The following is a 21885-nucleotide window of genomic DNA, read 5'->3' as shown; positions in this document are numbered from 1 at the left end:
TCTGCAGGACTTGCCTTTTTCACACAGAGCTTTCGCGGCACCCGCCGAGGGGCAGGGCGCAGAGGACAGGATTTGAGGGAGTACAGGCTCGTTCAGGAGCTACAGCTCCATGGTGACCACTTCTGGGTCTACTTCAGGCTCTTCTCTGCTATTGGACGCGTGGCGCCGAGGCATCGTCACAGCGCGTTGCAGTGAAATTAAAAAAATTTCAATTCGAGCGCAGGCTGGCGGCGCGAACCGCTCAGCTCGGCGGCAGAGCGGTGCGCTCTTGCGCTGCGGTACCGTGGCGAACGGTCCCTAAAGGCCTCTACACATGATCAGCTGTAAAACCGCTTTGCGCTGGCTGTCCCATTGTTTGTCTATGGAGAGGGCAGCAACGCCTGACAAAGCGGCACCGCTACCCTTGGCGTCGCGCACGATATTCATTGTGCCTGCCGACAGTGGCTTGGAAAACCGCCCATAACCGTGTCACACAGGGAAGAGGGAAGAGGGAAGAGAGAAGGCGGCTGGAGTTCCTCCAACATTTGCGGTTAGATTATCATATTTTTTTATTGACAAAAATATAGGCTGCTTCGGTTGATTTTTTATGCGCACATGTGCCCCTAAATATTTTTTACAGTTCACACACACCTATTTTTAGTCGCAAATGCAAGTGAAATGCTCGCACTGTTGAGCCCTGCCGCAAGCCTTGGTTCCCCGACTAGTTGTGATTCAGCTGAATGGCCTGAACCCTTTGTTATCCCAGCTTTTACCCATGATGTTGAGTTTCAACTACGGGAAGCAAATGATGCCTATGCCAAGGATGGAACTGTGATGGTCATCTCAAAGGGTGTGAAGAGTGAAATACTGGACAGACTTGCTGATATCGTATCCAAAATCACAGCCTATCCCAGCAAAGACCCTTATGAAAGCGTAGCCAAAGCTCTTGTTGCAAAGCACCCTTGTCTCAGGGAGCCTGGGTCAGGTAAAGAATGGTATTGCTGGGTGTTCAGCTTGAGATTCAAGATGGGCAATTACCGTCAGAGAATGAAGGCAGCTGGATGTCCTGAAGTTCTTGTAAATAAAAGAAAAAGGGGAGAGGGATGCTGCAAGCCAGTCAAGAAGTCAAAAAAGGGAGAGATCCACTACCTGCCAGAGCCACCTGATGGACAGACTGCAGAGAAGGATCGAGAGACAATGCTTCTAGAAGTGCAGAAGAGAGATCCAGATTTACAACTCCTGGATGAACTGATGATTGCAACATTCTCACAGCGAAGACAGGAGGTCATCAGTGATGAACCACTCATCTCTGAAGTCATGGAGAGATGGCCTGCACTGTTTTGTCAAAGAGAGGTAATCCTTTGCCAACTCAGTACTGCATACAATTCCTGTATTTTGTTATGTGTAGTCAAAAACAGTAGTGGAAGTGAAAGTCATTTACTCAAGTACTTTATTCAGTTACAATTTACTAGGTACAAATTATAGGTACTTGTACTTCACTGGAGTATTTCTTTTTTGTACAGTTGTCTACTTTTACTCCTCTACCTCTCACGGTAAATATTTTACTTTTTACTGCACTACATTTGTCTGATTTATTTAGTTAGTAGTTACTTTCAGATTGCAATTTGTCATCCCCTTCCTGTCCAGTGAAACCATGTATCTCCAGATGTTTTTAATTTGAACGCGGTAGTGATACTAATCCATAGACATCAGATATAATAGTAAAACACTGACAGCAGCGCTCGACAGTGCGAGCATTTCACTTGCATTTGCGACTAAAAACAGGTGTGTGTGAACCGTAAAAAATATTTAGGGGCACATGTGCGCATAAAAAAATCAGCCGAAGCAGCCTATATTTTTGTCAATAAAAAATATGATAATCTAACCGCAAATGTTGGAGGAACTCCAGCCGCCTTCCCTCTTCCCCATGTGACACAGTTATGGGCGGTTTTCCAAGCCACTGTTGGCACAATGAATATAAGTCCCACTGTCGGCAGAGTGGAAATAAGTCAAAGGGCTCTAGTTTCTCGGCGCAGCACAGGGTGGCGAACCCCGCGCAGAGCTAGTATCGAGCAGCGCAACCCGAGGCGCGCTCAGTTTGGTAGTTTGGCAGACCGAGGTGCGCTGAGATGGGTGTGGCGGCGCAGCAGGGGGAGGTGTCGACAGATCCAGCTTGACGCAGTCACAGTTTCGTGGCAAAAGGCTTCACCGAAGGTGCGCTAAAAGCTCGCCATCTGAAACCAGGTCTACTGTCAGCGCAGGCGGAGCGCAGCCGGTGTAAGCCGAAGTTGACCGGCGGACAGTGCGCACACGTCACCAAAACCTCACAGGCAGGTTTCCAGAATGTCAGGCACATTAATGATGCAATAAATACCCAAAAACCACTATTCAATGCAACTATCTGCAATCAGCACCTAAATGTATCTCTATATCAACTGTCCCATCACATCTGATGTCAGATCAAAGGGGATTGGCACTGTTTGGCACGTTTGGCACGCGTAATGGAAACCCAACACACAGCTGCAAACTAATGAGTTCACATCCCTCTCAGCCAACCACAAACAGCCACAGCATCAGATAGGGAGTATATATTCAGCATCTGTCATCTTAGAAAAGCCAAAAGAAAAGAAACAGAGTGAGACTGCGAAAGAGAAAGAGAGAGCGCGCGCGCACGAGAGAAACGCAACATTGATTTACAATTGTGGTGACCTCCTCCCAGGCTACCTTTGCATCATCAGCCCGTGGAGGTCTGCTCACAGTTCCGTATATTCGCACACTGTGAGCTTGGACCTCCCGGACCAAAACATTATTTTCCTCCTGAGAGAAGTTTGGCCGTCTGACGCTGCTGCTCTCTGCTGCCATGGCGAATTGAGTAAACTCTTATTACACCTTCGTGTGGCACATTTAGGGCGAGGAGAGGGGCTCATTTGACTGGTGTGATGTGTGTGTAAAACCCACTCCACGCCTTCTCTCCTCCCTCTTTCCAGCTTGCGCAGGTAGGAGGGACGGAGATGGGACAGACGAGTAGCTGCGCCAGCGCGCACGGTGTGCCAAACTTGCAAAATCCGCCTGGCCACACCCAGTTGGCGAAGCGCAGGTGCGATGCGCCCCCGCCTCGCCCGGTCTGCAAAACTAGAGCCCAAAGTGTGGAGAAGAGGGACCGGGAAAAGCGGCGGACCTCCTTTGGGGGGGGGGTGATGATGTCTCCCCCCCCCCATTTTTTAAAACAGTACATGTAAGTACCTCCTCTAGAGTCAAACTACAGTCATGTGTCACCCTTGACTATAGTTCTATACCTATACAAGGCCATGGCACCGACATAATGTAGATGTGTACCTGTGTTCCAGGTGTTGTTGCAGCTGGCCCAGGGGAGCACAGTGTGGAAGGAGGAGAAGAGGTAGAGGAGGGCCCAGGCCAGGATGATGATATAATACATCACAGTGTATAGTATTATCATTTGACTTCCATAGCCTAGACCTATTGACAAAGATATGATCAAACTCCAATATCAGGTACACACCAGTAATGTAAAAAGTATTTCAGATACTATGCATACTGTATTGAATAGTTCACTATTTGTACCTTCAAATAAAGGACGTATTTTCCTCCAACAGGGATTCCACCCTGACCAGTTAACTGTCCCAGAGAGACCTCCAGAAAGAAGAGGGGGATCCCACAGGTGAGCAGGAACAAAACATAAGGAACCAAGAAAGCTCCTGAAGAGAAACATTTAGCAAAGTAATGAATTATACTGAGGAAAAGACAAATGTTGTGTCATGTTGTTACCTCCTCCATTTTTGAAGCAAAGATAAGGAAATCTCCAAACATTGCCCAGACCAATGATTTCTCCAACTACTGCCAAAATGAACTCCCTCTTGTTGGCCCACTGCCCTCTCTTGTCACACTTTGCTGCAACATCATTTGGATTGTTGTCATCTTTCATCAGACTCTTCTGACCTGCTGGCTCCACTGGGGCACATCTGCTGTGCTGAAATGTAAGTGATGAGAAATGATTCCCTTTTGTTCAATACTTCTGCTGTACCTGATATGGATGTTAAAAGAAAAGAGGCTTCATGTCCAAAGTCTATTGAGCAATCCAAAACTTTACTGGAAATTTTATACCTGCAATATTTGTTATCTGCTTCAGTGAAGTTTGATGACCCACAGGTACATTTGTAAAACTATGATTTGATAAGACGGCCGGTTGTGGCCTTCAGTATTATATGATGTGTTAACCACTTGTATCTTTAACAAGCATAGCGTCTTTGCACCAATATAATGAAATGATAACTATCTGGGCACTGGATGTGGCTCAATGTCTCCATGCTCATTGGTCATCTGCTGACCTGTCAGGAACCTTACAGTGGTGTCCAAACCAAATAAAGAGGATTGACAATAGAGTAAAATTAAGTAAGCTAGTATCCAGCACCCCCTCTTAACCACGGCAGGGAAGAAAAGGGCATTTGTGATAGCAAGAAGATCCATGTGGCTGGGACCACAGCCAATCTTCAATCACTCCATGTCCATACCAGCGACTCCAAAAATGCAGTGATGGATGCAGAGATGGTCCTGTCCATCCATGTGGTCTAAACTGAAGCTGGTGTTGATCCTCTCCTCCTTTTCCTTAATGTTTACGGTGAGGTTATGTTTGACAAACTTTGAAAGTTCCACAAAAACCTGACCTGACCACTCGTTATCCTTTTTGTGTAGTGTTGCATCATACTGAGTAGTTAATGAGCACTAAATCATCACTTAATCATTAACTGTCCATTAGTTCCAGTTGGGTTAAGTCTCCCTTTTTCGCCATCTAAGTAAAGTGGTGCAACCCCCCTTTGCTGATTAATAAACACTAAGTTATCGTTAGAAATCCATCAATACTTGATCCCCTTCTTCACTACAATTTTACACTTACGGACAAAGTTTCTACCGGTATTCCATCATCATTTAATGATAAGATTGATCCAAACTGTATGTATTGTTTGTGATACATCACAACTGTATGATTACAAAACTTACAAGACTCGAACAGGAAGAAAAAGAACAAATTAATTGTACATTTGAATGTTTTACTTGGTACATAATATCCATTAAAAATTATTTAATTTTAATGTAACATTTAACTTTCCTGGGGGAAAAAATCATTCTTAAAGACAACTCCTGAAACCAGTGCATTAGAACTTAGTAACCTTCTCATTTTAATAAATGAGAACTTCCTTCAGGTTATGTTGGATTAGTTTGTGTTTTTACTGGGGTAACACAAGATCAAGGCACTCTTTTTAGATGTCACCTTCAGTATGTTTTATTCTGTCAGATAGATTTCAGCTCTAGCTTCAGCTTTTCTAGCGGCATGATGATAGTACAAACACTGCATAATTATTAGTTTCTGTAAAAAGCACAAAGCATTCATACTTATGTGTTATTACTAAATAATAACTAAAGGCATTTATGAACTACTTTCTAGGTGTATGTTAAATGTCAAAGTTGCAGTAACCACCATTGATAATAATAATGATGATAATAAAGTTTATTTATATAGCATCTTTCATACAAGAAATACAACACAAAGTGCTTTACAGTGAGGGCAGTGTGAGCACTGAGCGCTTCACATGAAAATAAACAGAATGCACATGAAACAGAACTGATTCATAAAATCATATAATTGTAAAACTATAAATCATGAAATCAAGTAAGATTTTAAAAGAGTTGCAGCAGCATGAAACCTAAAATGGAAAGTAAAAGCATAAAAAGAAAGAGTTTCAGACCTGTATCAGGAAGTCAGAGCTAGTTAAAAGCGAACAGATGCATTTTTAGCTTTGTTTTAAAAAATATTTAGTGAGCTAGCCTCCCTGATATCTATAGGTAGTGTGTTCCATAGCTTTGGGGCGTAACTGGCAAAGGCTGCATCCCTGATCTTCTTCTGGCTGTTTCTGGAAACCTCCAATAAACCAGCAGCAGATGATCGCATGCGTTCTTGGAGGCAAATAGTTAACAAGGGAATAAGCAATGTAGCTTGGTCCCAGCCCATGTAGGGCTTTGTATACCAGGAGGAGGAACTTAGAATCAATTCTAAATGTAACAGGAAGTCAGTGCAGATCAGCTCAGACTGGCCTGATGTGCTCTCTCCTCTTGGTTCTGGTTAGTAGCTGAGCTGCAGATTTTTGAACAAGCTGAAGTCTCTCAGTGGTCATCATTATCAATACAAGCAAGTCAGCTAGGCTAGCCAGTTGGCTAAACACTTAGCAAGACTTATTTTCAAACAGGCTAATTGCAAAACAAATCTTACCAACATTACATTAGTTCAACAAACATACACAACATTTGCAAGTCAGTATAAAATACAGAGAGAAAATGAAGTTAAATGAACCTCACGAAGGTAGCACTGTAACGCCATCAGTGACAAAGGTAAAGAGTTTCTGGACTGAGTTTAGAAGTGTAGTTCAGGCTGTAGACTGTTCTTTGATAATACGATCACCAGGGCCCGTATTCACAAAGAATCCTAAGACTAAAAGTAGCTCTTAGTGACGTAATTTTAAGAAAAATCTTAGAATTCCTCGAATTCTAAGGTTTTTCTTAGAATTTTCCCTTGGTAAGATAAAAGTTATTCACAAAGCATCTTAGGCCTTAAGAAAGCTCCTAAGGTGAAAAACTGTTAAGAGGAGGGAGGAGGACTTTTAAGAAGCCTAAGATTGTCTTAAACAGAGAAGATGGCGGAAAGACAGAGAGGAAGGAGAGATATTCTCTGTATATTGAACAACAGTGATTTAATAAGACGCTACCGGCTTGATCATGTAGGGATAATGTTTGTGGTTGACCTCATCAGGGATGAACTTACTTTTCCCACCCAGCGTAGTAACGCAATAACGCCCGCTTTGGATTGCAGCACGTACCAGCGCTTCTTACACTCATCGCTTGTGCGTAAAAGGAGAGGGAACGACGCAGTGATTTGTCGGGCAATGCGCTCCCAAGTCTGCCTCTTCCCTTGTGCCGTGATCCCGGGACCGAATTTCCCTCTTAAAACTCCTTTGTTCTCCTCCACAAGCTGTGCCAACAGCAGGCACTGCTCTTCTGTCCAGTTCGGCTTTCTTGTTCTTTTTTTCTCCAATTCGTTTGTTGTTTTGGTCATTCTGCCAAATCAAACCGCTTTTTACAAGGAGGCCAGCAATCACAGTAATTGTTGACAGCTGAGTCTGCCTCCACCATTAATATCAAATAGATTAAATAATAAAATTACCAGCATGGCGAGTAAACATAACAATAAGCAAATCAATATAATAATCGGCATGTGCATGAGGTAAGTTCAAACATTTTGAAACTGTGTAACAATTAATTTAATTTTGCTGAGTTTCATCATCATGACATAGCCTAAAATTATTTTCACGATTACACATTTCTTAATACAGTCTAAGTTCTATGGTGGTTGATTTCACTGTCCATTCATTACTAGGAGTGCATTTGTTTTTCTTTTTTCCTTTCCAACCAATCACAGCTTTTAGAAGACTGCGTCATACCTAGCAACGGGGTCAACCACACCTCCTCACTAAGATAAACGTTTCTGTCCCCTCCTTGCTCAGAGTTGCTCTCAGAAACTTCCTGAATCACTCTTAAGCTAAGATTCCTTGCTAGAAATTTTTAGGCTAAGTTAGGAGCTCTCTGAGAGGACTCTGAGAATCTTTGTGAATATGGGCCCTGGTCTTCTGTGGTGCAAAACAGTTTCTGTGAGGATGGAGAGAAACAGAAAGTAATATTATACTACAGTATTACTTCACTACATGTACTGTAATGGCCTTTTCAGATTCAGTGTAACTAATACTGATGCAGCATGTAGAGACAGAAAAGGTGAGTCTTCCATATGTTCTTCAGCTAGAGTCTAAATTAATTATTTTTGACTTGGTGACATTTGAAAATGTTTCAGTACTTTTCATTTTGTTCTGTCATAAATATTATCTTCAAGTAGCTATGCTGTAGCTTTTATGGCCCACACAACTACAGAAAAAAAAACTTCAGATAAAAACCATGGATTGCATGATGCTCATTATGTTACTGTCCCAATGTTTAAATTGTCTTTTTGAACTTAATCTGGTCAAAACTGTGTGGACTGAAGAGACAATTTAAGTGAAACTGAAATCAAAAAGTCAAATTATTTGAGTCCCCAACACCAGTCACTACATTACTATGGAAAATTAAATGTAGAACATCTGATCACTGATGTGTCTGATTACAGGTGACTCATCTTCAGAACTGACATCTTAAGGTTTTTCAGTTAAATCATGCAGCTCTGTATCAGACAGAGGTGTTTCAGGGTGAAGAGTCTTCTTTAGTGGAGCGTTACACAGGTCAGCTGCTGGAGTGCATAAAGTTTTCAGTCTCTGTAAAAAGACCAAAATTTGCCACTTAATTTTTCAGATCATTTGCAAGCAGACCTTTGCGTTAGATATTTGTTGCTAGACTATCTTCAGGTGTAGCTCCATGTAGGAAGCATGGTGTTTTGTCAAAAGGAGGTCAATGACTTCACCTTTTCTTGCAGATGGTTACACTGACTTTACTAAAATAACAACATGCTTTATGAACTTTATCTTTGGCAGTAAACCTTTGTGATAAACAGGGTACATTGTGTTATCAGTGGACACGCTTACCTGTCTCAGTGTTCCTGGGGTTACTGCCATACTGTAGAGAAACCACAGAGGAGCAAGCAGAGCTGAAGAGAAAGCAAGAAGTATCCCAATGGCATAGCCCCACCAGGGGTACTGATAGGTGTTGTTGTATTTCAGCAGACTGAACTTGATCAGAAAGAGGGACAAAATTCCCTAGTAAGAGAGAAGAGACAAGCAGAGAACATCGAATTGACATTTTCATCAACATATATGTAGCATATTTTTTCTTCTTGTCCTAATTTTAGGACTTGACTTTGTCTTCCGAGCTTTATAGCTAACAGACACAATAAAACACCAAAAATGTACTTACAGAACAGGCAGATGGTGTGAAGAACCTCCAACAATATTTCATATACGATGAGGGGTAGTAGCCAATCATTTCTTTTATTTTGTTGTAATAACGATCAGCACCTTGTAGACAGACAGTGGTATTAGCTATATCAACTTCTTAAGCTCATGATCAAACACTGGGCATTCATCTACATTACAATGTGAGGATATTTAAAGATACATGACCTTTTAAAGGAGTGCATATGAGAAAAATGTACAAAGTGCAAAAAAGGCAAATATCAATAATAACATTCTTGTTAACATAATTTCTAATATTTAAATGAAAACAACGCTCAAAATGACACCACAACTTTTTGGAAAGTCCGACCTTAGTTTTGGTCATTTTCCATTTTAAGGCACAACTGATTTATACAGATAAGCACGTGCTCTATGCAGTGCAGATTTTTGAGTATTCTGTTGGGAAATGCATTTGCAACTCTACTGGCCAACTCCCACTTGCGTTAAATAGTAGTCCACTCACATGTTTTGGTAGAGTTGAAGGTGAAGAAAAGCAATTGACCCATGGCTAAGCCCTGCCCTCAAACGCAATGAGCCAATCACAGTGCGTATAGCCATTCCCATACACTCGGACATTTTCTGCCTGGACGTTCATTGAAATGCATTACAGAAAGTCAGTTTTGTTCGTTTGTTTTATGAGCTTTTTCGGAGATTTGAAGTTTAAACATGGTCAAATGGTGTGCATGGGGTACATGCAACTCTGACACAAGGTATCCTGAGAGGCTGGGCGATGAGGTGTCATTTTTACACTTTAAACCGCATCTCAACCGAAAAAAGTGTCTCCTTTGGATAAAGTTGTGTGGTAAAGTTAGACCACAACATCAAGTCAACGTGAATAGGATTAACAATGATGTCTACATCTGTTTTAAGGTAACTCAACATCGTGTTGAGGCAACATATTGTCACTTTGCTGGAAATAAATATAAAGTTATCTTTAACATCTCTAGCTAACATTAGGCTAACTTTAGCTAACGTTAGCTCCTAGCTGCGTTGTTCATCATGTCAGCTTGTTTGCTGGGAGTTAATTAGCCTATTTTGTTCTGGTTTTGTACTTTGGTGATCGTACATCATTGTTAGCTCTAGTTAAGCTAACGTTAACTTCTGGAGCTTAGCTTCATTAACTTATCTGTAATCGCAGAGATAACAAAGGTTGGCAAACGTTATGCTGAATGATTCAGTGTAAATACTGTAGCACCAAACTAACGGAGAGACACTCTTGGTAAAGATGTTAAAAAGGCCGTTATCCTTTTCTCATATTCTGAGCCAAAAAGTGACACTTTAACTTGTTGTCTTTGATGGCGACGGCAACGAGATGCGGTTCACAAGCGTACACTGTGACCTGTAAATTTTGGCTTGTAATTTAAGCTTTTCATCGACCTTCTCAACAATAAAATGATTAATATATCCCTCCAATGCGTAGTTTAGGTCCTTTTGGTTACTTCTCAATGACATCTGATCATTAAGTCCCCAAAAATCATCAATTGCCTCCTGCGAAATGTCGTGTACTGTGACACCTGCCATAGCGCTGGTCACTGAATGTTGATAGTTTGTCCGAGTGAGTGGAGGGGGGCGTGACTTCGCCATAGGTCGGTCAATTGCTCCCAGAAGTGGAACAGGAAAACAGTAGCTTAAGTGACAGGAAACACCCTTTAATGTGTATTAGAAAGCTTGTGGGTGTGTCAACTGCTACTACTTGTTTGTCAGACACTATAAATTGTCATTATGCACCCATTCTTTGGCCTTTTCACAGGTAAACCCTTAAATGTCCAATCCTATGTGTTTTGAGTCTCTTTATTTCACAAAAAAGCCTCCTTAAGTGCAAAAGAGTGGCATTTATTATGGCAAAGTTTAAGGTGACTTCAGGCCCGTTTCCACCACAGGAACTTCAGGGTTATTTTACGGAGCTGGGGCCGTTGGTGCGTGTCTCCACCGCAGGAACCACCCCCGAAGGACAGAGTTCCGGAACTTTTACAGGGGCTAAACAAGTCCCTGCCTCGGAGTAGGTACTCAGAATGGCCCTGAAAGACTCCTGGCTAGGACTTGAGGATTACTTGGTGCTGATTGGATATACTCAAGGCGGGAAGTGACATTTTGTAATTACTATGGTTATCGTAGATTAGCTGGGCTAACCGTTAGCTGTTAGCCATTAGCGGTGTCTGTATTAACTCACTAACTCACGGTCCGTGAAAAAGATACTTTTTCCAGTGGATATCTTAGTTACAACATGATTGAGCTAGCAAAGCAGTTTTGTGTTGCTATGTGTGGTATTTATTCAGTTTTGGGAAATCACGATTTCTAGAAAGCAACAGTAGTGGCTGCAGCTGACAGGGACAGCTAACAGCAGCAGCAAAGCTAACATCAGGACGTCATCTGGTAAAAGCCTCCCGTTGTCGGATACGACATGAAACTACTCCAGTTAGCTCAATCATGTTGTAACTAAGACACCCGCTGAAAAAAAAAAAAATTCACGGACCATTTATTGAGTAATTGAGTTACCGCTAATGGCTAACAGCTAACTACGTCCCTACGTCGCCCCGGTCAAAATGGTCGCGCCACATCCAGAGCCCGGTAACTTTACAAGAACTTTCCTCCTACTCCGCTCTCTCAGTGGAGACACGGTGGTTGAGAGGGCCAAGCGAGAGGACGTTCCTGTAGTAGCTCCTGCCCCCCAAATAGTACCAGGAACTTCTTCAGCGGAAATGGGCCTATTGACTTTTGGGTTCACAAAATTGGTCAAAATCCAAGTCAGTTTTCAATTTTGTACATCAGGACAGTGTTACTTGTGGCATATTTTGTACACTGTACTTTTAAATTCACATTTTTGAAACCACCTTCACTTCTGCTTGTCCTCGACTACATGACTTTTTGTTGCTTACCAAATATCCATCCCACACAGATGGATTCCAAAATGGCGAAAAACACAATTGGTATTCCACTGCAAGCATAGTGGTCGAACAGCAGAAAAACATAAAGTCCTCCCTACAGCACATAACAGAGAAGAAAGAGACATGAAGAGAAAATAGATGGTTTGGTTCAGAGGCAAAATATATTTGACACAGAGAAAGAGACTTATCAACAGGCATGAGGTATTTCTAAACAGTTTTTATGTCACAGATTAAACAATGAAGTCTTACTTCAGTCACCATCAACAGGCCAATGATCAAAGATACACCACAAATGACCAGCAGAAGCAGTTTACGTCGATGACCAGTGTAAAAGAAGGATGGATACAAGTCTGATATGGCTGTCACCAAGGCTTCCAAACACACAAACTGTGGGTAAAAGGTGAGAGTTACTTTTACATTTTATATACTGTACACTGATACTTACAATTAAGTCAACTAGCCACTATAAAGCTTTTAGTTCATTCATTCATTCATTTTCCATAACCGCTTATCCTGTTAGGGGTCGCAGGGGGGCTGGAGCCTATCCCAGCTAACATTGGGCGAGAGGCAGTGTACACCCTGGACAGGTCGCCAGACTAGTACAGGGCTGACACATAGAAACAGACAACCATTCACACTCACATTCACACCTACGGACAATTTAGAGTCACCAATTAACCTGCATGTCTTTGGACTGTGGGAGGAAGCTGGAGTACCCGGAGAAAACCCATGCTGACACAGGTACTGTAGGGAGACAATGCTAACCACTACACCACCATGCCACTGCAGTTGCTGATAAATGGTTTTAGCTTTTGTTCATTTACAAGTTCTATTAAGATTCTAGATTCAAGAAGTTTATTGAGCTGTGCCATTTTATCACACGCTGGAGGGTCTTCCTGTCCTGAGCAGTTCAGTTTCCATACCAAACTGTGATTGAACTGGTGAGTACACTCTCGACTCTACATCTGTAAAAGTTACTGAGGATGTTGGTTGGCATGCCAAATTTCCTGAGCTTTCTCAAGAAGTACAGTCGCTGCTTTTTTGATTTACAACAGAATTATTACACTTTACCTCAGTGTCCAGTCCAAGGAAGATTATCATCATGAAGAAGAAGACAGACCAGAGTTGGGGTAAAGGTATCATGGCTATGGCCCGAGGGTAGGCGATGAATGCCAGTCCAGGACCTGCAGGTGGTCCGGAGCAGATGGAAATATAGGTTTGGCATTGATACTCTTCTGATTCATCATATATTTATAGTAATAGGTTGATTTTCATGCAAGCATTAGAGCAAAACTGCTGAGTTAGTGTCCAGAGTTGGTCAGTAATTGACCTCTAAAGAGATCGTGTATCTCTAAAGAGATCGACCACACATATTATACCAGCATGATCTCATCTGTAGAATTTCATTAACTCACTGCCATCCAGTGTTTGCAATATTATAATATATAATATTTCTAATATTTCTCTGACCTCTTTGTGTTTCCACCATTTTCTCCTCTGATTAAGAAACCCTTAAGCCTCTTAATAGTCCTCCACCACGTCTTAATAGTTTTTTACCTAAGGAGCTCTTTTAAGGTCTGAGAAACTCTGTGAAAAACCTTTGTCTTTACAAGGACCAAGTCTTAACTTTAAGGAGAAATTCTAAGACAACATCACAATTCTAAGAATTTTCTTAGAATTTTGTCACTTCGAACAACTCTCATTATGAGGAAGCTTTGTGAATACAGAAAGTCCCAGAAAGCCAGAAAGTTTGCTGATCCGGCAGGGAGTTGGGGGACAGTTTGCTCTGGCTAAATTTGAGTTGCCACAGTCTCTGTAAAAGATGACAGCCACAGGAGGTTGGCAAATAGCGACATGGGTAGTTGAAGGGAAACTGCCTATTTTCAACCAGCTCTGTGTCTTTACATTGTGTGCAGTGTGTGCAGATGAATGTTGCTTGGCTTTGACGGCGGATCAGCAGGGAGCTCCAAGTGCTGGCGTCATGGAATGAGGGGAAACCAAACACGTGGAGCTCCTCGCTCACTTACCCTGTGGGTCCCAGGGACTCCCTACATTTAAAACCTATCAACACTGCTGGCCCACGTGAATCGAAAATATGATGTATATTTCAGGCTATTGTTCAGATTAGGGTGAAGAAATAGAGAAATGAATATAGTCTATTGACAGTCCTCATAAGTACTTTGCATGTACAAAGATGGGAGTGCAACCTTGTTCATCACAATTTGAGGACCCAGCACCTGGCTACCCACAGCACTGTGAGGACTCACATGACATTTGGGGACCAAAATCCCAATGTTGTACAGTTTGTACAGTTTAATAGAGGGTTAAAAATTTGGTAGAAATTGAATGCAGGTAATTTCTTAATTTTCTATTATATGTTTAAACAAATACAACATGGTGTCTTTTTACAAAACATCCCATACCTGATTCAGCCACCACTGAGATGTCAACACCCAACTCATAGGACATGAAGCCGAGGACAGAGAAGACCGCAAAGCCCGCAACAAAGCTGGTTAGACTGTTTAGTGTGCACAGGACAAAAGTGTCTCTGAAAATAAAAAATAAAAAAAAGATTATGTATTATATCCTGCATCACATAAATACTTACAGTCATAAGAAATAAGTATATAGAATGTTAGTTATTTTCCTTACTTGTAGCAGTTGTTGTTGTATTTGTTGTAGCTTCCCAAAGCTGACAAAGAGCCAAAGCACACACCACAAGAGTATAATATCTGGCTCCCAGCATCCAACCACACCTTAAAACAGTGAAATGATTTATGATTGATATGTGCCTTTTAATATCAATTTACTGAACGTTTATACTTGTTGCATTTTTGTCCCTCTGTCCCTCCCTTCAGCCACATTCCCACTTCTCCGGGCCTTTAAGGTTTTCCATTCTCCATCCATCCACCAGAAGCCCTCAGACTTTCCCACCAGCCCCTTTCACCTGACTCCTACAGCCACCTGCTCACCTGTTTTTCAGTCAAGTGTACTCTGATCCAGGATCGGGTCCCTGATGTAAATGCCCACTTATACTCATCAGTCACATGGAAAGACCTTTGCTCATCAAGTCTGTATTTTTTGTATGTGCTTTTTGTAAAGAGACATTTGCTCCATTGCTTCTCTCCGCTGGAGTTACCTCCCTAGGCTGCAGTGACCTGAGTTATGAAAGGATACTGTGCAGCTATTAAATTACACTCTGCTATCCACCTTATTCCTAGCTCCCATTATACCTTGCGTGAATTAATAAGTTATGAGTTCTACTTCCGGCGTTGAACCAAAACCGATACTTTACAATGGTAACAGTTTGTATACAGTACTCTATTCTTCTTTCCAAGAGCAATTTGGAAATAAAACGTGGAATAAGCCACCTGTTATTGCTCAAATAGGATTATGTGATCATACCTCTGCCATCTCTGACAGCCATCTCAAAGCAATCTCAAAGCATTGTTTTGTTTTCCTTTTCAACCGAGCACGCTAGCAGTTAGCTTCCCTTGCTCTGTTAAAATATTTTTAACTTTAACATGGCCCGAGGTAGCTTAAGGTAAACATCTGCTCCTTCTAAAGATGATTTATGACTTATGATGACATATTAAGAGATACTAACACATTTGGCAAATGTGTTAACTGTGTGTTAACTGGAGCTACAGTTAATTAAGTGTTAACTGCAGCTCCATGTAAAGTGAATAAATGTGTTGTTTCCCAGCTAATCCTCTGCTTGTCTGCGTTAACAACGCAGTTTACACGTGTTTTTTTTTTGTTTGTTTGTTTTTTTTTACTTCTGATTTATTAAAAAACTATTCTGAGTGAAACATGATGCTGAATTCTGCAGCAGACTTCAGTAATAGTCATATAAAGGAGTAGTAAAATAAATAACTTTTGGCATTCATTTTTTTATATGATATAAAGGAAGAACAGTAAATCAGTAACACATTCTCAGCCCTAATGACTAAATACATATTTAGAGGTTTGTTGCTGAGTTTATTTTACAACAAGCAATTTTCTAATGTAGGTTGAGAATGAAGTCAGATGGGGAAAGACAGGGATATCATGTACTGACGTTGAGTGACGGACCTGTCAGTCTAGGTGTCATTCTCTTCTGCAAATTCTGATTTCATACTTTTTCGCTATGTCTAGTGAAACTCTTGTGGTTTTATTTCTCATATCAGCGGTACCTTTAGCAACAGGAACAATCCCTTTTAGTTCTAGTAACATGTTCAACACAGTTGCTGAAGACAAAAACTTAGTTTAGCTTTAACTTTAGTTAAATATCTGTTAAGAAATAAATCAGTATTTGCTAAACTGAAGGCAAATTACTTTAGAAAATAACCAACATTGCCGGTTAGCCACCAACAGTAGCCACTGGGACTAACCACAGACAGTCTATGGGACTAACTAGCTTACTGCTACTTGTGCTATCTCACTGGAAGTTGCGCCCATAATCATTTCTACAGTAGTTCCCTCAGGAATAAGGTTGATAAGCTTCATCATTGCTGTTGTGCATTTCTGGATAGGCTAACGTTACCGTCTCTTTGTTGTGAAAGATTTCAAGAAGGTCATTGCCTTTGTACATTGCCACATGTTGGCTGCTGTACACCTCTGCTGTGTTCCTCTCTCTTGTTACAGATGTATGTGTCCTGCAGTGTACGCAGCATTTTATTAACTGCCTCAGAATAATTGTACCCGTTCCGATTTGTTCATTAATGACAGATGAAAGTTTTGCAGTCATGACAAATCGAGGTGAGGTGGTATTTATATTTTAAACATAAGACAATTTCGGATGAAATGATGGACTTGGTGTGCAAACGCCTCACAACTCACCTGAGGATCAGTCAGACGGGTTGGATCAGGAAAAAGGTAAAATCGAATTCCATCTACAGCTCCTGGCAGTGTCAGACCGCGGATCAGCAACACAATCAACATCACATAGGGAAAAATGGCCGTGAAGTAGACAACCTGATAGAGACACAAATACATACTGTATTCAGTGGTGGTCAATTTTTACATCATGGTTTAGGTTTTAATGGCTTGAAAGTTCTATTAAGACTGCACTGATAAAAAGTGTATATATCTGACCTTTCCTGATGTCTTGACTCCTTTCCAGAGACAGAAGTAACAGATGATCCAACTCAGCAGAAGGTATCCAGCTAGGTCCCAGCGGATACTACCCATCTCCTCAATCCCTCCAGACAAACCCAGAACTCTCCTCCTGTGTGCAGAAAGAAAGGTATGTCAAGATACATTTTAATCACCATAAAACAATATTTGTTGTATGAATTACTTACTGCCAGAATTCTTCAACTGAAGATGTTGCATTTTCATTGATCTGGCCATGAACTGAATCATTCTGTCTGCAATCAATGCAGTTCTCTAGAGGTGGAAGAGTAACAAGTAAACCGTTAGAATGGCTAAAATTTGATACCATGTTAATGATAAGTCAACTTCATAAGAAAAAAATACTGCAGCAGTTTTTAATATATTCTGAGTACCTCTTCTAGAGTCAAACTACAGTCATGTGTCACCCTTGACTATAGTTCTATACCTATACAAGGCCATGGCACCGACATAATGTAGATGTGTACCTGTGTTCCAGGTGTTGTTGCAGCTGGCCCAGGGGAGCACAGTGTGGAAGGAGGAGAAGAGGTAGAGGAGGGCCCATGCAAGAATGATGATATAATAACTTCCACTGTAAAACATCACCACTTGATTGCCATAGCCTAAACCTATTGACAAAAATATGATCAAATTTCAACATTGAGTACACGCCAGTAATGTAAAAAGTATTTCAAATACTGAGCACACTGTACTGAAAATGTTTCTAAGCTATCAGTACCTTCAAATAAAGGACATATTTTCCTCCAACAGGTGATTCCACCCTGACCAGTTAACTGTCCCAGAGAGACCTCCAGAAAGAAGAGGGGGATCCCACAGGTGAGCAGGAACAAAACATAAGGAACCAAGAAAGCTCCTGAAGAGAAACATTTAGCAAAGTAATGAATTATACTGAGGAAAAGACAAACACAAAATATTTATGATTATCACCCTTCCAGTCAATGAGACCTTTAATCATGTTGTTACCTCCTCCATTTTTGAAGCAAAGATATGGAAATCTCCAAACATTGCCCAGACCAACGATTTGTCCCATTACTGTCAATATGAACTCCCTCTTGTTGGCCCACTGCCCTCTCTTGTCACACTTTGCTGGAACATGATTTTGATTGTTGTCATCTTTCATCAGACTCTTCTCTGGGTGACCTGCTGGCTCCATCAGGATATGTCTGCTGTGTTGGAATGTAAGTGATGAGAAATTATTCCCTTTTAACACCTCTATTTTCATAACTCCCTCTGGACTGTTTTACATGATATAAAGTGGTGATGGGTGTGGCTGAAGATGCGTCCATGCACATTGGTCATCTGCTATCCGGTCAGGAGACTTATAAAAGAGTAAACCAAATAAAAGAACTTGACAAAAGTAAGTAAATTATATTATTATTTATTAAATTATTCATTTACTGATTGTAATGTTTTAATGTGCATTAACTATGACTTTTAAGTGGTTGAGGTGGAGTTAATTTTCAGTACTTATACACTATTACATAGTTTAATCTATATTTTACAACAAGTGGATCCGACCAGGCAATCCGATTGGTCAACTAGACACTAAGAACATGACAATACATGTCTATCTTTTATATTTACATATATAAGAATAACATACATTAGTATATTGAAAGCATTTTAATAGGCTATAGATTAAACAACTGCCTGTGTTGAGGGAGTGAGGGAGTTCAAGTATCTCAGGGTCTTCACAAAATGTCTGTAGAGGAGCACTTCCAGGACTCAAATTGCTTGCTTGAAGTGCTCTTTGGAAGGGACAATCATATATAGCAAAACTTTTTTTAGCAAAAGTTTTGCTATCTCAGGGTCTTGTTCATGAGTTAGGGTAGAATGGAGCGTGAGATGGATCTGTGGTTTGGTGCAGCTTCTGCAGTAATGCAGGTGCTCCATCGTGGTAAAGAAGGAGCTGAGCCGGAAGGCGAAGCTTTCAATTTACTGGTCCGTCTATGTCCCAACCCTCACCTATGGTCATGAGCTCTGGGTAGTGACCGAAAGTTTGAGGTTGCAGATATAAGCAGCCAAAATGAGCTTCCTCTGTGGGGTGGCTGGGCTCAGCCTTAGAGATAGGGTAAGGAGCTTGGACAGCTGGAGGGAGCTCGGAGTAGAGCTGCCGCTCCTTTGCATCGAAAGGGGTCAGTTGAGGTGGTTCGGGCATTTAAGCTGGATGCCTCCTGGGAACTTCCCGTTAGAGTTGTTTTGGGCACGTCCCACCGGTAGGAAGCCCCGAGGCAGACCCAGAACACGCTGGAGGGATCTGGTCTGGGAATGCCTTGGGGTCCCCCAGGAGGAGCTGGAAACTGTTGCTGGGGAGAGGGACGTCTGGAGTGCTTTGCTTGGCCTGCTGCCCCCATGACCTGCCCCCCAGGCTCGGGGGCATTCTCCTTCCTACTGCACTACATGTACTGTAGAAGACACTGATGGCTGAAAAGCTCAGCAGCTTCCTCGACATCTCTGTGTTCACCTTTCCTGAATCTTTAGATATTTAACAGTCCAAAAAATTCAGTAGGAGCTGGAAAAATTATCTGAGCAATTCAGAAGATACTGCAGTAGGTTGCTGAACGTAAGCATGAGCAACTGTGAGAGAAATCTTTTAGTTGAAGAAAACTTCACTCGAGATCAAACCGAAGAAAATAAAGAAATACATGTAAAGTATTTCATGCAGCATGTCTCTTTCTCTCAGTCACTATCATTAAAGCGTAAAAAAAAGCCCCAAATTTAAATTTTTTTAAAGGGAGAAACTGTGGGATGCTGGTACAGCAGAGCTCCCATGAGCCCCCCTAGATGGTCAAGGTGTTACCTCCTACCAGGCTGGGCGTCCCCACAGCAACCCACCGTACAGTTTTCACAAGCTGACTGTCAAACAGAAAGGCAGGAATACACAAAAGATAGAACCAAGCAATTTCTTGTTACATTTCCTTCTATAAAACTTCTACAAAAAGAGGCATTTTGTGAATTAGTTAATAAACAAAACGGTTTGGACCAAAATGAATACCTTAAATCTAAAAAAAGCAACAAGTTTAGTATACATCTTAAATTAATGGTTACGTGCTCTTATTACCTACTTCTAAATGCAACTGAGTATTTTCTTTGTATAGTTTGAAGAGAAAGAATAAGACAACAAACATGTCCAGACGTTTCGTGAAATTTCCATTGAATGTCTGAATACTCACAGATCTTAATGAATGCTCGTGAATCTGCTCGGGCAACACGGCAACTGAATGTCTTCAGGTCAGAGGGCTCCCAGTTTTCACTGAAGTCTCTATGACATCTGTATGTAAGCCTTTATATGTTTAGCAATATATCTGTGAGACAGATCAACATACCAGCCTTTAGTTTTGGCAACACCAAAAGACACACACACCACACCAAAATATGTCAAGGTCACTGGAGCTGGTTCAACTAGGCAATTTGTTCACCAATCTCAACTAAAAGGACGACACTTTCATGTCAAGGTGGCTCTGAAACACAGGAAATGTTTGGGTTTTGCCACACCACACCACCACATACCAAAATATGTCAAGGTCAAATGAAAGACAGATAGACACTATGCGGCCAGTGACTGATAAGATAAGAATATATCTATCTAATTTATCCATCACATGAGGTCATACAAGGTAAAACTCCATTGAAATATGATCCCTGGCTCCCAAGAGCATGAGTGTTTAGACCCATTTTGGATCTCATTCTAAACCAATGCATTGCTACATGCAAACCATCAAGTGGTTACTGGAACTGGTTCAGCCGGGCAATTGGTTCACCACATCAACTTAGAGGACGACACTTTCGTGTCGAGGTGGCTCTGAAACACAGGAAATGTTTGGGTTTTGCCTTCCAGGGGACAGATTACAAGTACAATGGACTGCCGCTGGGCTGTTCCCTGGCACCCTGCACCTTCAGCAGATGTGCTTCAGTCGCTGTGTGACTGTGGCATTAGAATCTTCTTTTATCCCAACAACCTGGCCAAATCCAAGTCCAAGTAACAGGCTGTATTTCACACAACCCAGATGATCTGACACCTGACCAAGCTGAGTTTCACAATTGACCGGAAGATGAGCAGCCCCCTGCCACACCAACAGGTGGAGTATCTGGGGATCAACGCAAACAGGCTGCCGTCTATGTCGGAGCACAGACGGACCGCCCTCAGCAGACAGTTGGCAAACTGAATTGGGATGTGACCCAGTGGAACTGGGTGTGCCACGGTGCACCGGGGTGTGCCGGGATGCATCTGGGTGTGCCTGTGACAGCGTTGACCATCATGCAAGTGCTGGGATTTGTCGCAGCTGCACAACTGGTAGTACTGCTGGGGCTACTGCACATATGGCACATGCAGAGATGGTTTACCAGCCTTCTCTTGGATGCCAAGAACCATTACCATTACTCCCTCAGTGCAGGATGACCTGTGATTCTGAGGATCTCCACAACGCCTGTAAAAGGGAACACTGCTGGGACAGGGGGGGTCTTCACCCCGAGGTGGTGAGGCAGTTTTTGACCTGCTTCAGGAAAAATGGAGGAGGATCTGTTCACCAGCCAACACATCACCTACTGCTTGCTTTGCTTGCTTGCAGCAAACACCACATCTCTGTACACTTCAAACCCAGCAACACATTGAGGCAAAAGCTTGTTCACCCTAGGGACAAAACACCCAGGCAGAAGCAGAGTAATGTAGTGTATGCAGTCCAATGCAGCCAGGAATGCACAGATTTGTACACTGAGGAAACTAAACAACCACTCCACAAGTGCATGGCACAGCACAGCAGAGCCAGCTCCTCAGGTCAAGACTCAGCTGTCCATTTACATCTGAAAGAAAAGGGACGTTCCTTTGATGACAGCAATGTTCACATCTTGGCCAGAGAAGACAGATGGTTTGAAAGAGGCGTGAAAGAGGCCAACAAACGCCGACTCTC

General features: G+C 41.9%; 1 protein-coding gene and 1 pseudogene across 1 annotated transcript; both read right to left on the bottom strand.

Moving 5' to 3' along the window:
- Positions 1–2363: 2363 nt before the first annotated feature.
- Positions 2364–3922, bottom strand: LOC125902023 (sodium- and chloride-dependent GABA transporter 2-like; annotated as a pseudogene).
- A 4303-nt stretch (positions 3923–8225) lies between these two features.
- Positions 8226–18138, bottom strand: LOC125902022 (sodium- and chloride-dependent GABA transporter 2-like). Its single transcript, XM_049598109.1, has 14 exons — positions 17942–18138; positions 17697–17831; positions 17446–17586; positions 17149–17233; positions 16940–17072; positions 16685–16819; positions 14516–14619; positions 14287–14411; positions 12935–13047; positions 12113–12250; positions 11855–11957; positions 8941–9041; positions 8613–8783; positions 8226–8345 (listed from the first exon to the last, which is right to left on the bottom strand). Exons 1-14 carry the CDS (start codon positions 18129–18131, stop codon positions 8226–8228), a joined length of 1794 nt encoding a protein of 597 aa, XP_049454066.1. The 5' UTR covers positions 18132–18138.
- Between the last annotated feature and the right edge of the window lie 3747 nt (positions 18139–21885).

The sequence above is a fragment of the Epinephelus fuscoguttatus genome, linkage group LG15 (genome assembly GCF_011397635.1).
Source record: "Epinephelus fuscoguttatus linkage group LG15, E.fuscoguttatus.final_Chr_v1".
In the NCBI taxonomy this organism is placed as follows: Eukaryota; Metazoa; Chordata; class Actinopteri; order Perciformes; family Serranidae; genus Epinephelus; species Epinephelus fuscoguttatus.
This window is presented reverse-complemented; position numbering and strand designations above follow the sequence as displayed.

What these genes read in the sequence shown, in the direction of transcription:
- LOC125902022 (XM_049598109.1), bottom strand. Translation starts at nt 18,131, where the DNA reads ATGGAGCCAGCAGGTCACCCAGAGAAGAGTCTGATGAAAGATGACAAC. An exon ending in TCAGTTGAAGAATTCTGGCA is followed by an intron (nt 17,073 to 17,148) that starts GTAAGTAATTCA and finishes TTCTGCACACAG; the next exon opens with GAGGAGAGTTCTGGGTTTGT. An exon ending in GCCTGTTGATGGTGACTGAA is followed by an intron (nt 11,958 to 12,112) that starts GTAAGACTTCAT and finishes TATGTGCTGTAG; the next exon opens with GGAGGACTTTATGTTTTTCT.